This window comes from Bombus pyrosoma, linkage group LG12 (genome assembly GCF_014825855.1).
Source record: "Bombus pyrosoma isolate SC7728 linkage group LG12, ASM1482585v1, whole genome shotgun sequence".
Lineage (NCBI taxonomy): Eukaryota > Metazoa > Arthropoda > Insecta > Hymenoptera > Apidae > Bombus > Bombus pyrosoma.
In genome coordinates, this window is record NC_057781.1 from 7,232,271 (window position 1) to 7,249,660 (window position 17,390).

At 30.6% G+C, this 17,390-nt stretch overlaps 2 protein-coding genes across 5 annotated transcripts; both read right to left on the reverse strand.

Annotated features, from left to right (window-relative positions):
* Positions 1–963: 963 nt before the first annotated feature.
* LOC122573409 (putative fatty acyl-CoA reductase CG5065) lies at positions 964–9,838 on the reverse strand. 4 transcript variants are annotated; one of them, XM_043739730.1, is made up of 8 exons: positions 9,495–9,838; positions 7,715–7,786; positions 4,401–4,608; positions 2,903–3,142; positions 2,475–2,739; positions 1,949–2,251; positions 1,589–1,796; positions 964–1,505 (listed from the first exon to the last, which is right to left on the reverse strand). In XM_043739730.1, the coding sequence occupies exons 2-8, from the start codon at positions 7,759–7,761 to the stop codon at positions 1,202–1,204; spliced, it is 1,575 nt and encodes a 524-aa protein (XP_043595665.1). In that variant the 5' UTR covers positions 7,762–7,786; positions 9,495–9,838; the 3' UTR covers positions 964–1,201. The 4 variants fall into 4 exon arrangements, with proteins under 4 accessions (XP_043595665.1, XP_043595667.1, XP_043595668.1 ...); XM_043739732.1 differs by lacking the exon at positions 7,715–7,786 and having other exon boundaries at positions 9,495–9,837; XM_043739733.1 differs by lacking the exons at positions 7,715–7,786; positions 9,495–9,838 and adding an exon at positions 5,634–6,746.
* A 1,867-nt stretch (positions 9,839–11,705) lies between these two features.
* LOC122573410 (putative fatty acyl-CoA reductase CG8306) lies at positions 11,706–15,044 on the reverse strand. Its single transcript, XM_043739735.1, has 7 exons — positions 14,683–15,044; positions 13,686–13,937; positions 13,323–13,572; positions 13,057–13,249; positions 12,753–12,992; positions 12,401–12,658; positions 11,706–12,316 (listed from the first exon to the last, which is right to left on the reverse strand). Exons 1-7 carry the CDS (start codon positions 14,872–14,874, stop codon positions 12,178–12,180), a joined length of 1,524 nt encoding a protein of 507 aa, XP_043595670.1. The 5' UTR covers positions 14,875–15,044; the 3' UTR covers positions 11,706–12,177.
* Positions 15,045–17,390: the final 2,346 nt, after the last annotated feature.

A 17,390-nucleotide genomic window follows, 5' to 3' on the forward strand; every position in this document is an offset into this window, starting at 1 on the left:
GTGCACCAGCAATCTTTATTCAAAAAGAAACGCGCCAGCACACCTGTAGCGATGGCTGAAGAGTGAGGGCTGTACCGCAAAAGTAAAAGTGAAAATGGTAATGATGGGAGAGTAGGGAGAAGAAGGAACGCACGTGCACGAGTGAGCATGAAAGAGGACGAGTGCTACAGTGTCATGTTTCGACATCTTTGGGGTATTACCGTGTTCGCAATGTGCTTCGTCATTTTTCGTTTAGTCTTCGTTCTCGCCTGAAGGTAGTCATCGTCATCAGTTGATTCAAGATGCATCGCAAAAATAGCGTCGAATTATTCACACTCATTGACTGGTATTTGTATTAGTCGTTATAACATTCAAGGTTAGGTCTAGATAAAAATGATATTAGGGTTATCAATTTTATTTCAGCGTTATTCTTTCTACGATTACTTGTTTAATTCATTTCTAACCTATTGACTGTGTTTTTTTTAAATTAAGAATTTATATAATCAGAATTTTGATTTCATTAATACAGGTAAATTATGTAAAACGGATGGGAGACTCTTAAATAAGAATATTTTTCCTCAAAAATATTAGCAATTTGAATGATGTGTTAACTCGTTTTCCTCAGTTTACAGGTTAACATTTTTTTTAATATTTATGCCATTCTTAATGCCAAATAAGAATAGTAAATAGATCTACAATTTATTTTACATTTGAGTATTTTATGAATTCTATGAATATTCTTATGAATCTATCAATAGAAGATTCATATTTTTTCTGACATTCGTGCAAAATCTTTGTTCGTATCGATAATTTAAATGGTCATTCTTATGTAACTTTATAGACTGGTCAGGTAATTTCGGTTCTTATGTAACGGGCGTAACAATGTAGCAGACTTTATCGAGCCGATTATGGACTTGGTAATGCCCGAAATGTTGATAGAAGTGGATAATATATTCTTAAATACAGAAATTACGAAATAGAAGCTTCGTCTTAATATTATATTTTCAAACAATTTTAAAAGTTATAAAAAGCCAACATATTTTTACCCTATATACATTTATTTTCGCCTAAATTTTCGCCTACACCTTAATTAAATATTTCAGCCTAGAAATATTTGTAAATGTTTTTTATTTCATCAACAAAAAGAAATAAAAATAAACAAATATTGCCTTATTGAGTGGTCGGTTTGAATTTATTTTAGAATATTTAAATCTCGGGAAATTTAGATCTCGTTAACCTCAAAGACGGCCGCAGTTCGTTCTTCAAACGAGTATATCCACAAATATATAAACCACGCGAAGAAAATCGCGAAGCCAATTTTAACGAACCAATCGGCGAAATACAAATAATTAAGAACTTTTCGTGCACGAGGCATAGTAGAAAGATCGTCTTTCAAACAATACTGTCTGGTGCCTAATATATAGATTGACATGTATTCATCCCAATCTATTTCTGTTGTATCCATAAAGAACTCTTCTTTGTCGGAGGAATTCATTTCAGACTGTAATTCTTTCATACGGTCGTTCCTGAAAGGAGAAAACGAAATTTTTAGTCATTTTCACCTTATTATCGTATTATTATTATGTTATTTTATAATAAACGTAATTACGGAAAGTTCCATTGTTTGGTAGTATAATATTGTATCAGTTTAATACCAAGATTAATTCTGTTATGCACTTTTATTAAAAACGGTTTGTTTCCAGTTAGAAGAACTAAAATATCTATGAAAAGTGCAGGTATATAATGAAATAAGATCACACGTAACCAGTGAAACCACTTTAATGTAGTGAGACTTCCACCTGGATACCAAAGCACACCTGAAACAAAATTTCTAAGTTATTCATTGTATTCTTTTATTCCATACCGTATAAATATAAAACAGATACTACTGAATAAAATAAACGGGAGTACATTTTAGTTAGAAGTGGATAGATTAATTCAAACAGTATATTATTCTTCCCTCGCTAACCTGAAAAGGGATACATTACGGTATATTTCTTGCCAGTATCTACAGCCCAACCCCAAGAAATTGAGTTTTCAGTATCATCGGTAACGTTCATAAATAGTGGTTTCTTAACGTTTTCTCGCCCTACTTTCCATGCTAGTACGATAATTGCATTAATTGCCATGTCACAGGGAATTATGTTCATTTTGTAATCGTAGTTACAAAGCACCGTTCGAACTACACCTTTTCCAGCAGCTACCATTAAACCTGTTGGTCCATTCAAGTTTTCTACCCAACCGGGTTTTGGTTCTTTCCATGATGCAACCACTAAAATTAAAATTGACGTTGAATTAAAATTTACATAACAATTAAATCTATAACGTACTAGGCATATGCATTATATTATATACATATTTATTTCGGAATCATATGACGATCATAGGGGAAGAATACAGTAAATCGTGTTCTCCATCTTTTTTATGGGAGAACAAGTTCAAAATTCAGTATATTTAACATATAATAGTACACGTTATCAAAATTGCGCATTTACCTATCGAAGGTCTTGCAATCCCTGCAGGCACGCCAGATTTCTGCACCAAATCTTCAGCGAGTGCCTTGCTAAAGGAGTAGGTGTTCGGTAATCCTTGTAGCACTGTCGGTGTCATTAGTTCCAGAAAGTCATCTGGTCTAGTATTTACCATTTCTATGATCTCATCGGGGTCCATATTGCACGGGTAATATTTTTCTTCAAGTACAGGCTCATTGCAGTGACAGTACGAAGTAGAAACGTGAATGAAGGATTTTAAATGAGGCAGCTATGAATAATGTATCTTTAAAGTTCCCTTATCACGAATCAAAAAGATAGTGAAACAAATTTTATTATAATTATAACATGTAATAATTCTATTATAATACATATCATAAAAGTAAGAAATTTTAAATATTCATGATAATATATTAAAATGAATAAGTATTTACCTGTTTCACAAGATTTGTAACATTTTTGGTACCTAAAGTATTTATCGTTACCGCTTCTTTAAGCGTTAAGTCAAACTTGACGTTTGCTGCCATGTGGAAGACAACAGAGACTTCATCCATTAATCTCTGCTTATCGGCAGTCGATAAGGCAAGATCCTTACAAGTTGTATCACCTGGTATCAATATAATCTTTTTCAATTTCTCAGGATGTTTTTCTTCAATCATTTTAAATGGAATTTCCTAAAAAATCAATCGAAAATTGATCTATAATTATAAATTGTAACATGAATATAATAAATTGATAATATATAAAAAAAATGGAAATATTTCATAATACATTAATAGGAGATATAACTAAAGATTAGATCGTGAACGAGAAAAAAATTATTTACTGTGTAAAACTGCTGTTTAATAATTTACCTATAGATGCATTTACATTTTTCAATATAAATATATATTGACAATTTTTGTACCATTGTTGCATAATATTAACTAGAGCCACAAAACGATAAGTTTAATGTAGAAATAGAAATTTGCTATTCTGTTATTTCTCCACTAGATTTATGACACTTTTTACCTACCTCTAAAGGAATCATCGGTGAATAGTACTGTTAATCAAATAGTCAATTTTATGACACGAGAAATAACGCAAACTATTAATTACATTAGAAAAGAGAGGATTTCAAATAAATTTATATACCATAAGAATATCGTAAAACAGATAGTTGCGTGATTTCCGTAATAATCTGCAAAATAACCTTTGAATCGATTGCGGTGCCTTATAATCGATGAATGATTACAATCCAATGGCCTACAACGTGAATGATAGGTATATACGTTTTCTTCCTACCTCGTGTTACTGGTAACATTAGTCATGCTGCGCGGCAACCATCTACGTGTGATATACGTTGCACATATCACAACAAAGGGTGTCATAAAGAACAACAGAAGCAAATAGATTTTATAAGTCATTAGAATTAAATAAGAATTTTTTAATCTTTTATTTCTTCGCAGAATCTATTATTTGCAGGTGCAGATTAATGTCGTCAAAAGAAGGTTGAAAAAAAAACGATGACGCGAAGCAATAAAATATTCCCAGTAAACAAGCACACGTATTAAATTGAAATCGATTTATCTAAGATTCCAAATACTAGATTCCGGTTGAATACATGTGTGGAATCAACGACGAAGTCTCTAAAATCCTACTTCCTCCTTAAACGGTAAAACAGTTCGATGTTGTTGCATTGGTAACTGAAAGTCTGATGAAAAAGAAAAGGGCAGATATAAGCTCAAAATCTCTAACGTCTCATCAATTTCTCAAACAGCATATGCACAAAACATTTTAATGTTACCCCGTGAAACTTTCAACTGGGAAATCTACACATCTTTCAGAGAAGAAATGTCGTTTCGTTTCTGATTTAGATGATGCTCGTACAAGTTATTTGAATCCGCCATGAGTTACGATAATTTCTTTGGAATAATTCAAACTACATCATACCTGCATCATGAGCTTCAACCGTGATTGTGGATCGACATCTTTCTTCTTCCTGATCAAGACGTAAATGTTTCCAAGGTCATGGCAGCTCAACAACAGTTTGTAAATTAGGACTTTTCCCATAAATCCAGAACCACCTGTGACGAACACGTTTCGACCTTGGAACCAGGCAGACACCGATGCGACGTCTGATGCCATATTTCGGGGAATGCTGGGTAAAAAGACGAGGATAAAACGAAACAGAAAAAGTAGTTGGACGTGTTTATAAAAGATAGCTGCTCTCGTATAAATATTTTTATTTTATATTTTCTTCGTCATGTTATTGTCGAAAATATCTTTTGAGATAGAGCGAGAAAGAGAGAGAGTCTATTTTCAAGTAAATTTATGGACGAGATTTTCTTTTTATCCAGACGTATTCTAGATGCTCTTCTCATTTTCATTCGATATTCATTTGAACATACGTAAGATTCGTTATATAACACCGCCGCGTTCTTTGAGTTATCTTCGAGCAAATCGTATTTTTCTACCGTTAAAATTTGTTTCTTAAATTTAAGGAAAATGTAAAATAGTCGTTCTTACGCTTCGATATTACGCTAAAGATTGCTTTTTATACGTTAATAGCCCCTTAGCGCGTTGAAAGCTTTGAAAGTAAATGAGTCCGAGGATTATGGAAATAGCATTTAGGAGGAAAATCTCACCGTGAAGAAAATTCTCCCCGTGTTCTTCATAAACCATTATTCAAATGTAAAATAAAGCGATCGTTTATAGAAATTTATTTAGGTAATAATATTTCTAATTATTTAAATTATATTATATAGAAAGCAATTTGTAATAGTATTTAGTACAATTCAACTAGGTTCGAATAAAATTAGAATAGTTCAATTAAAAACGCACGAGTTGTATGTTAATCTGTCTCGTTGCTTTTGTTCAATCATTACGATTTCCTTTGCATTTCATTACGCATATCAACGATCAAATCCAATCAATAATCTCGATGTTATTATTCATTTAATCGCTTCGAGCCTGATATCGTTCGATTGGCGCAACTAAATTTGTATATGTTTGCATTTTCTATAAATCGACGACTGTGAAATTGCATTTCCATATATATTTACAACACTGATTGCCACAAATTGATATACTTTTCGACGTGTTTTCCGCGTCTCATTCGTGTTATTTTACAAGGAAACCATACAATTTTCTCTATTAATAATTTGCACATAATAATATATTTACCTATGTTTCGATAATATTTATAAATTTTATTTAATCTTATTAAATAATTGGAATTAATGGAAATGTAAATTTTCCCGTGCATTCGCTTAAAGAAAAAATTCTTCCCATGATCTTCATGATGCTGACTATTTCAATCGGATTTTCATACATCGATATGTAACATTTAAAAATCGTGGAATCATCGCCAATCCATAATTCATTCGACAAAATGAGCGCTCGATCTCGTTTATTCATGCGGGAATAAGAAGTTACACCTGTTAATATCGGTAAAATTAGCACACGGATTAAATCGAGGATATTTTAAACGGCATCGTATTCAGTTTGCAAAATGAGAAACGTGTGTTTTCTTTTATTCTTTAATTCTTAAACTGCCGCTATAATTTCTTAGCGAACTCGCTGACCGTGAAAGTTCCATTCAAGTCAAACATTCATGGAAATTACTGTCTTTTCGAGTTATGGGCTAAATATTATAAAAACCTTGCACATGATATGCAAGTAAGATATTTGACGAACATCAGCCTTCCAGTTGATAAATTAATTAACTAACTAACGTACTGTTGTTTATTACGTTCAGAAATGGTTCTTTATTTTCTTTTTTTTTTTTTTTTCGAAAAACTAATGCTTTCGAGATGTATCACTTTCGAAACAAGGCTATGTAAAGCACGTGCTATTATTATTCATGAAACGGCATAGACACGCTATAGACCAGACAGCTCTTCACATTATTATTAGCAATTCACGAACATTGTTATATATTCGCAACGTGTTGCGAGCATTTCTCTGGAATCTTGCTTGCTACTGTTCGTGCGTAGAATATCGATGAGAACAACAAAGACGTCTCGATCTGGTTTTTGATTTCGTGTACCGTGTATTATTCTATTATTTTATGCCGTAACGTAATCGAAGAATCGTCGAACTTTTCATTATTACTTATTTAACACGCGACTATTTTCGCTACTTTCGTTATCGAAGTTAGAAACACACAGGCTCCTCCGTTAGATTAATAACTTTTTATAGTATATCACAACTATGATTGACTCTTCGATGATCAAAATGTGCAATTCTTGGAAAATATTCGTAACGAAATTTTCGTTCTAACCGTCAGATAGTTTACGTTATGACTGTGGTACGTTTTAAATACGCGAGATAATTTACAAAGCAAACCTTCAGCTTCGAAACCGGTTATTGAATCATATGCACTGTATATAGCACGTTAATTGGAGGTCTTCCTCCATTAGATCCTTTTTCCTTTTCGAATTTATTATATTTGCCATATTTTACTAAACTTTCGAGTATTAAATTAGGAGATATGAATTGAGGAATTGATTCCTATTAATTGTCGATTTACGGCGAAAACAGAGAAAACATTTTACTCTCTGCATTGTACAATTTAAACGAATCGTCGAATAGCAAGTAAAATTGAGCAACTTCCGTTAACTAGATGCTTTCTCGCGTGCAATTTTAATTTATAATCATTTATTGTCAATCTTTTTTTCATTACTGTCATCTTTTTTATAGCAAGCAATTTCTTATTTAACATATATAATTAGTTTCTTACGATAGTTTCTTATTTAACCATTATTGACGATGATCGCGTTAAAGATTGTAATTGAGCAATTATCGACGCACACACCCGTGTTCCATAAACAGAATTTTATCTCGGCGGTACATTTTCAAAATTAATAAATTTCTCGTTTTAGTTCTTTCAATTTTTTACTGTACATATCGAAACATGTTTTCTCTCGTGCAATTGTCATTTATAATCGCCAATTATCTTTTCTTTTTTCATTACTGTCTCCTTTTTTGTAGCGAGCAATCGTTTCTTACTTAATGATCTTACGTTGCATCAAACCGATTTAATTTGCGTCTTACTGTAAACGCTTTGCTTTCTAAGATAGTAGCATATTTTTTAATTTGTCTGACAAGTAACGTCATGCACGTATCCATGAACTGGTTTTTATTAGTGAAAACCTGTGGTATTATCTAACGCGCTACTGGTTGATGTGTTAATACGTTTAACTGACGTATGCTGGCATCTTTAAATATGTTATATCAAGTAAAATATTTGGAAAAGACATTACATTGTTAACCTTGGATTGGTACACCGAGATAAAGTCAGATCCTTCATGTATTTCACTCCCTGACATAACTTCCTATACGAATAAAAAGATAGTGGTTTGTATATGTATTTGATGGAATTTATTTGATATTTATATCGTTTATAGAATATATCATTATCATTTAGATAAATAGGCTCGAGTTACTACGGTCAAAAGGATGCGTTGAAATAAAAGTAACAGTGAAAATTACCTCTTTCTATGTTTTATCCAATGAACAACTTTTGAAAACTAATGAAAAACTACGTTTTCTTTCTTACGTTTCTCAGATATCTTATCACTTATTATTATCTATTTGAATTTTTTTTATTACTGCGGGAGAAAATCTTGGAATATCTCGCGTGAATTTTCTTGAATTTATGTATGAACCATATAATCCTATCGTTTATATGCGGTAATTTTATCGATTGATGTCCTTCACAGTCCGGTATCGGTTTAATTATTAAAATTATGTCAGGCATAGATCTTTAATTACAATTCTTACGTAGATTTTATTTATAGTTAATTGAGGTTTGGTAATAAGGAGTTTGAATTGATAATGTTTTCTTTTTTTTAATAATACTTGCACTATATACTTGCGCTAATACTCCGCTAATACTTGCGAAATATCAGAATATCTTATTGGAAAGAACACAGGCTTACATCTAGTGTCATCCACTTTGACGAGTAAATAATTCCATTACTTTCATCTCTAATGTTTGCCTAATCATCCTTTTGTAATCGTGCTTGTCGTAATGCAAAAACAAAAAGCAATTCCTTGTGGGTAAGACCGCAGCATCGATTCTCAATTATCGTAAACACTTTACTACTTTGGTTTCTACTGGTCGCAAACGCTTTTAAATTTAACCTACGCAATGGTATTGAGGCCATTGGAGGATTACCTCAGGTGCTTTTCTTTCGACTTAGACATTTTGCAAAATTTCCTCCAGCCAATATATTGTTACACGATGCAATTCATTGGATTAGTTTCACCTGATAAGATCGAATAAGTCATCGATTTTTCTTAAACAATTAATAAAACAAGCGTTGTATAATTGTCGATCAGTGTATCGCTCACTTAAAAAGCTGCTAAAATTATTCCATTGGCATTGTATAGGACAGAACCAATGGAAACGAATAATCATACCATCGATAAAATTAAAAGAATTGTATCTTTTAAGAAATAAAAATTTCCATACTATTTAAACTTATTTCCTTAACATTATAAATAAAATTATACGAGGAGAATAAAATAATAAATGCACAGTCGTATTTCAATCTCAATGAAAAACAGTATCGATTTTGTCAAAGACACCTATATTTTCTTGGTAAGTGAAGGTTGCTGTGTTAAGGGGCCCGCTTCACTTGTATTTGAATTATATGAATAATTTGAATAAAACAATAAAAACAAGCTCAGGATCGATCAAAATCGAATCACTTTTTGAAACTTTATAAATTCATGCCTTAAATTTGAACTATAAATTCATAGTCAACTAATGCCAGTAATAAACTTTTGTAATTTTGAATTTAAACCCTATATCTTTCTTGCTCTCAAATCTTTCGATTTTAAAAGGCTAATATTTATTCTCGTATTAAATCAATGCAATTTATATGATCCAACCAATTACTTCATAATGTTCCAAATTTCCCGATTGATTTTTATTTATTATATATTATCAATTATTCTCCATAATTTACCAAACATAAATCTCAATGCATATCTTTTATCTTAATTCGTTATCATATTGTGCTTTTTAATACGTACCTAGTATATCACAGGAGCTGATTGACACAAAAAGTCTTCGACACGTACCGCTTAAGAACTGTCTTTCACAATTTGAATTTATTAAAAATATTTAAAAGCGACAAGAAAAGATAGAGAGTATCTAGAACAAAGAAATTACTATATACTATAGACTAACTTAAATGAAATAAATTCGAGCATAACAATCGCGGTGGCAAAACCAAAGAATAAGACTTTCGATCGCAGAAGAGGAACGAAACGTTCTGACAGAGTTGCGTGCGCGTTCACTTAGTGTGCACTCGTCTGACGGGAATTTTATAGAATTCCAAGTACGATTAGGAAACCGGTAACTTTTCGAGTTATAGCAAAGATACGCGATTACCGACTGATCGTATCTGCTCATTTAGTTACAGTTCACCCCGCTCCGTATCTGTTATTACTTGTTACATGATTCAACATTCGCCCCTGAAGAAGTCATTGTTTTTGTAGTCGAATTTTAGAGGTTATACTCAAGGTAGACTGATCAAACAAAAGTGAACGCATCAATCCAGTCGAGTTGAGTATTGTGGTAGAAATGTTTTCGCATGACAAGATTCGGAACGATATTTAGGACGAAATAAACGAATTTCGAACAAGTTTTCTCCGGGGCTTCATAAACAAAGTATCTATTAAACGAAACAAAACACGAGTTCTTTTCATATTTCGCTTTATATGTTAAAAAATATTATACAATACAATATGTATAGATTTTAGGTTGCAAATTAGTAGAAGACGCGAAGAAGTCCATTTTTACCAAATCATTTATAATTTTAGTTAAAATTATCGTACAATATCGAGGCTCTGTGATAAGTATGTACTGGTCATACTAAAATATGGTACCAAATTTTGAATCGATGCGTTTGGTATCAATTTGTCAATTTATGTAATGGAAAACCTTAAAGTTGCAATAACAATGTATGAACTTATTTCGCTTTAGCCTCTGAGCTTGTACGTTATTTGGAAGACCTATATTTTGATATGTGGGTGAAAAAAGATTTTGTCATCCAAATACTTGGTCAAAATACAGTGATTATCATTTTTTGATTCAAAATCATTTGTTGCAAAATTATATTGTGAATAATAAATTATTTCTATAATGTTAATGTGTTAAACTTGCGTTATCATTTCTATCATTATTTATTTTATTCTTTATTATTATATTACGTTGAAATTATATTATTATTTAGTTTAATTTATTTCAAAGTCTAATGTTTAAAATATTTTATAAGTATAAAACAAACAAACTGCGTTTCCTATCTTGTTTTTACTTTCACTCCTTTGTCCTGTATTTCTTCTCATCATCTTAATTGACTGTGACTAAAGAAGAGACCTTACATTACCTCATTAAGGACCAACGTTGTATTAAGATAACATTTCTTTAGAATTTTTGTTGAATCATTTATATTATTAAATTCTGTTTTCTAATGTTGTGACTTGGATGGAAATCACAAAGATGTGCTGAATATTTTTTTGTCAATTTCTTTTTCCACTTACATACCATGATTTTATAAAGTTCAAGATTATAATATTATCATATCAATTTCGAATTAATCCAGGTAGGCCCAAGAGTCCCTCTTTTTCGTAAAACTTCCAATATAAATTGAACTTGTTAATCAAATTAAGTATTGTTTGTTATTTACTTATTGCTCTAAGCATCCAGAAGAATAATGTTAAATGTTTTATATAAATAAAAGTAAAATTAAATATACTATTAAAGATTGCGCAAAAAAATTGTCTTGCAATCATTCTTCTGGAAGGATGATACCAGAGGATTCCATATCTGAATTCATTTGAATGAAATCACGCGGAATTTGAATTACGCGCAAGTTATTATTGACTCTGTCTATATTTATACATGTGTTAGTTTCGTAGGCAAAACATGTTGATAATTTTTCGTTGCCTGCATTTTCTTCCAATATTTACTAGCTTTGTCTCACTCATCTTTATTATGATTTACTGTAAAGTGATTCAATCTCTTTGTTTTATCGAGTAATGTATATAAATTCACTGTTCATGTTATTGAAGTACCATATATTATGTTGCATTTCATGATAACGATCATGGTTATAAAATGAACGTATTTCGAAGAGAGACTACTTACGTATTGCGTTTCACGTAAAGTCTTTCTCACGCAACTTTATTTGATGTTAGGATAAGGGTATGAAAACGAAGGAAAATAAAATATAATGCACATACATAAAGATTAATTTTATTTAAATCACGCGTTATAAAAGTTTGCACATAGAAATATGTGTTTGAAAACTAATAAATTATGAGTCACAATTCTGTAACTCCTAACGATTAAATGAAGCAGTACAAAACAAATTTTATCTTGTTGTTACAGAGCAATGAATAAATTTATAATATAATTTAAAAGAAATAAAATATTTCGGTAGTCATTGTAGGTTATATATATATTATAATATCTCCAGCATCGTTTACTATCGTATGGAATTATAGAAAAAGTTAAACATTTTATAATAATGTATAAACAATTGTCCTTCCCAACACCGCACTGATCACTTTCAGTGTATAAAAATCTGAGTGTATTCTTGATGAATTACACTGAAAAAGCGCGGAGAACGTATCCTTACCCGATATATGCATGTTCGTATATATATAAAATGGAGATATTTATTAACTTTAATTAAATTATATATGTAGTCTATAATTCATCAAAAAGAAGATAAGTTAGAGGAACAACTAAACCAGCAGCAGTCCAAGAAGTGGCAAAAATAGTTTTGACCAGCCACCAAACAAGTCCTAACAATACAGCTTGCAAGCCAATATGAGCAACCAGTAGACTAAAAATATAAAAAATAGTTAATGACTTCTTTATTGACATATATTTTGTTTTTAAGGAAAGAAAAAATTATATAAGTACTTACATCTTATCTTTGGAACGCGCTTTTTCCAATGATTTTGGGGATTCGTTATTCAAATATTGCCTGACTCCCTGTATCAAATCAATAAAGTAGTTTTCCCATATCAGTGGCTTAATATCTAAATTAAAGAGGTTTTTGTCAATCTCTGATAGCGAATCATGTAAATCTATTGTACGAGGATTATAGAACTTCCATTCAGTAAAAATAAACGTCTTTAGACGATCCAATGAGTTATTAACATTCGTGTGTAATCGTACCAAACTGAAAAAATATATTTTTTATTGATTTGATATCGTGAATGAAGTTTACATACGTTAAAAATTATGTATTAAAGTAATCATAATTTATAACTTACATTGGTCGACCACCTGTTAATCTTGCAACTATGTCCAAAATATATGCTGGAATTAAATGTACAAAAATTGCAGAGAGCCTAAACATGAAGATCGTAGGTAGCAATTTAAGATACGGATACCAAACTGCACTTTGTAATGGATATTTATGTAAATAATAATTGATTTTTGGTTCGATGTTAACCCATTTGAATGGATTGCGTGTACCTGATGTACAATGGTACACTTTTAACTTTCCTTTACTGCAATAAAAAGATATTATTGTATATAATAGTTAAGTGACTTAAGTGATAAATTTTGCCATACCTATCTTGATTCACAGCGTAAGCTGCAACAATGAGATTGTTTATAACCAGATCCACTGGAATGTAGTCGTAAATTATGTCCTTTACAACTGGTAATCTTCTTACAACACCTTTGCTAGCACCCATTAAAAATCCTTGTATACCATTCTTTGATACTGTCCATCCAGGAATTGGTTCCTTCCATGCTGCTGTTACTGCAAATATAAGATATTTATAATATATAATTTTTTTGGAAAATAGAAATATTTTTACATGTAATATACATACTCATTGAAGGACGTACAATAGCAGCAGGAATACCTCCATTTTTAACTTCATGCTCAGCTAAATGTTTTGTGAATGTGTAAGAATTTGGATGATCCTTTAATATACTTGGGGTTTCTTGTTTTAATGTTTCAATATCCAATTTTTCTACTAACGCGATTAATTCATTTACATCATATGGTGCAGGATAGACTTGTTCGTCCACTTCAGTCAACACTGAGTTTACATATGCACTAGAGACATGCACTAAAGCCTGAAGAAAGGAGTTAATGGAAATTGTATTTAATAAACAGAACACTATGAATTAAGTTATGATACATAATTGTCTGAAAGTACATTACTAGATAACATATAGCAGTAATTTACCTTCAAATCTCTTATTTCTTGGCAAAGCTGTACGACTCTGCGTGTACCTAATAAGTTAATATTTGTATTAGATTTCAAATCTGCTTCAAAATCCAATGTTGCTGCAGAATGAAAAACAATGTTAACATCCTCAACAAGAGTCAGTCTATCTGCAGATGATAAGCCTAAATTTTCTTCTCCCACATCACCAGCTACAGGAATCAATTTCTTAAAAAGATTTGTCTTGTTCTCTTCCTTCAATCTGTTGAATACCTAAAATATTAGAACAAACATAAATATGTTGTTAGATGAACTTCTCAAAAGCCAAACTAATCAATTCTATATTTTAATATCCCAAGTAGATAATTCATTGTGAATAAATTTAAAATAAATTAATTCTAAGATACATGTAAAAAACAATTTTTTTGTATTATTATCACTTTTTGTGTTTTTGAATTTATGCAATTGCGAATAATGTATACTACTGTAAAATAATGCACCAATTTTCAAATTATAAGTAAACAATTTTTAAATGGAAAAAGTTAGAAAAATGCAGGATATTTCATAATACAAAATGAAAATGAAATTACGATTGTATCTAAATATTCTAAGTAGAGAAAGTATTATAAAACGAAAAATTACATAACACTCGATTTTTCTAGGAGAAAGAAATTACATACTTAATATTCAAATCATAAATATGTGGTCACACACCAAAAAGAAATATATGTATATCAAGAACTAAAAAGTGAGAAAAAAGTGAGAGTTTATATGACAACTATGATTTAAGGTAATAACATATGTTGAAAAAAAACAGTACAATAAATAAAGTTCATTGTACGTTCATTAAGGAATTAATAAGTTAAAGATATTTAAATGCCTTGATATCTTTTAGTTTAAAAAAATAAATATTGATCAGAAATGAAATTAAAGGTTATCATATCAAAGGTTGTCTCTTTCATTCGATAAGATAATGACGAAAAAAATCTATATTTCGAGTATACATGTATTGGTATACCGAATTCTTTTTAATGTCTTCCAATCTCTCCTCTATCTTTTTCCCTTTTTTCGGTCGGAGAAGCACATAAATGTTTTTCAAGTCGGGCATACACCTCAATAGTTTTTCGATCAGGCAGACACCAACGAATCCAGTTCCACCGGTGAGAAACACAGTTTTACCGTTATAAAGTTCTATTACGTTCGATGCCATTATAATCTAAAGTTATACAATGTTTTACTCGATAATTGCTTCGAAAATCGATGGAGGAAAGGATTGAGAAAAATAAATCACGTTAATGTAAAATATACAGCGAAACGCTACTGGACAATGCAAGTGTACGATACGTCGTACCTTCACCAGTGGTTCGTCGTAAACTGAACTAGAATGTTCGTAGAACTCCGTTTGCTATGTCAATGGGAGGGATAATAAGATGTACACGTTACGAAGTTCAGAAAATACGGATTTTCTGATTCTCTGAATTATTTATCGTGCGAATTATTACAATATTCTGTATGTACTGCAATCGTGTATATTAAAATATATAAATAAATGAATTTTTACGCGTGAAAACTATTAATTTCGTCACATGTCACATGACCATCATCGACTGATGTTAAAGAGTGTAATTAAACATTTACTGACACATACATTCGATGTTCCGTTAACAAGATTTTATCCTGACAGTACATTTTCAAAATCAATAAATTTCTTGTTTCAGTTCTTTCAGATTTCTTTACTATTTTTAATTATTGAAATTTATTTTCATTTACTCTTCACGCTTTATAGAGCATTGAAATATTAATTAAACGACGAATGAAATATTAATAGAAAATTTATTTTTAAAATGGACTTTAGCTTCCCACTTATTGCTAGTAAAAGATAAATCATAGAATCGCGTTATAATACAATTTTAATCGAGTATACAAAGTTTTTCTAATAACGCTTTACTTTCTTAAAACTACTTTACATATGGAAAGATAAAATTTAGTAATTAAGGTACGTATATGCGCTGGGATTTAATGTTTAAATTACATAAAGAAAGTGTTCTTCGGTAAAATGAATCGTTAGTGTCAAAAATTCTATGATATATGTCTGCATGACATTTAGTTAGAACGAGAGTGATATGTTTGGATAAGTCAAGACTTTGTGTCCTTGGTTGTTATAGATTTATGCTACACAAAGTAATAATGATGAAAGAGTACAAAGGTGAGTATTTATTTATCCTGACCAATCCTCTTGAAATGACTCGATTGTCGGACGCCCTATCGGTATATACTCTTCAACATATCATTATAAATTGAACATTTGTTACATTGCAATTTTGTATGGGCGGTTATAGTTTACTCGTATTATTCAGTTTGTACGATAATTTACTATATTTCGGATTTTTTACAGTCCTCGGCTGTATATTGTGTGACGCAAACTTGTCAAACGGGTGTGGTACAATAAACTCGATCTAAGTAATTACATACTACATACATACTACTGTTACATTCTATTACTATTTACGTAATTGATTTGTTATACTCGACGTGTTGAATGACCAACGGTATTATTAAAAGTAAGTTCGATTATGTTCAACAGATTCGTTGCGGATCCGAGTTTCGTGTCATAGATTTGTAATAACAAATAATTTTTACACAATACCTGGTCTTTATATCGTGAAACTTTACATATGTATGTGCTTAATATATTATGTTGTGTTGTATATAAGTTAATCACGTGACGACTAATTAATTATCCTACGTGAATACAGAAATTGTAATATCACAATTCACAATGTTACTAGTATATACGTTGATAAAGATAAAGTGTCTCTCGTGGTTGTCATTCACATAACATTCATTGAGATAAAATTACTTTAAGTGTTTCGAATGCTTATATTCTATAAATGTCTTCCATTAATAAAAAAAAAAAAACAAGACGGAGAGTATAATTATGATAACACAACAAATTGCTAATAAATCATACTTTTTGATGATAAAGCGAATTCAGAAGTATTTAACAGTTATTTTCGTTGTGCAATTATTTTGTACGGTTCTATTATTAAATTAGTAGTAAAGAATTTTACTTTTATTCTTAAGCAATTTTTTATCAGACAAATTATTTTGAAAAGAGTGAGTTTTGTCAAATTTTGTGTAATTGATAAATTTAAAAAAATATACGGAATATTTTTCGTTAATGTGCTCAGGTAGATATCTAAAAAAGAATGGAATATCGGCTTAAGAATTGAACCCAATTGAGTTGAACTTCGGCGAAAGTCAATTTTAAATTTTGAAGTAGAATTCTCAAAGCTCTATTTATTTTTTTGCACTCTTTAGACGCGCTATTTGTTAAATAAAAATTTCTTACATAAATGTAAATTACACATATAATTTTTAGTGTACGAATCAATTACTATCTTGCAGAACATAACAATTTAAGTTGCACGAAAAATGTTCTATTCATGTCTGTGATATCCTTATTATATGAAAATTAAGAAACACTTTAATTTTCTAGCACCAGATTGAGTCACTTTCTCTTTAATAACAGAGTAATTTACTAAAGTTTATTATGCTTTATTGCGTATTCGTTCCTCTTCATTCGTTACTTCTATTTCATTTCTGTCACACTACTAAATTTTGAGAAATATTTAATATAAGAATTATGCAGTGTGTTCCAGTTCTTTTCCGGCCAAACGTTATTAGTATATTTTATGAGTCAAAACAACTAGATATAAACATATT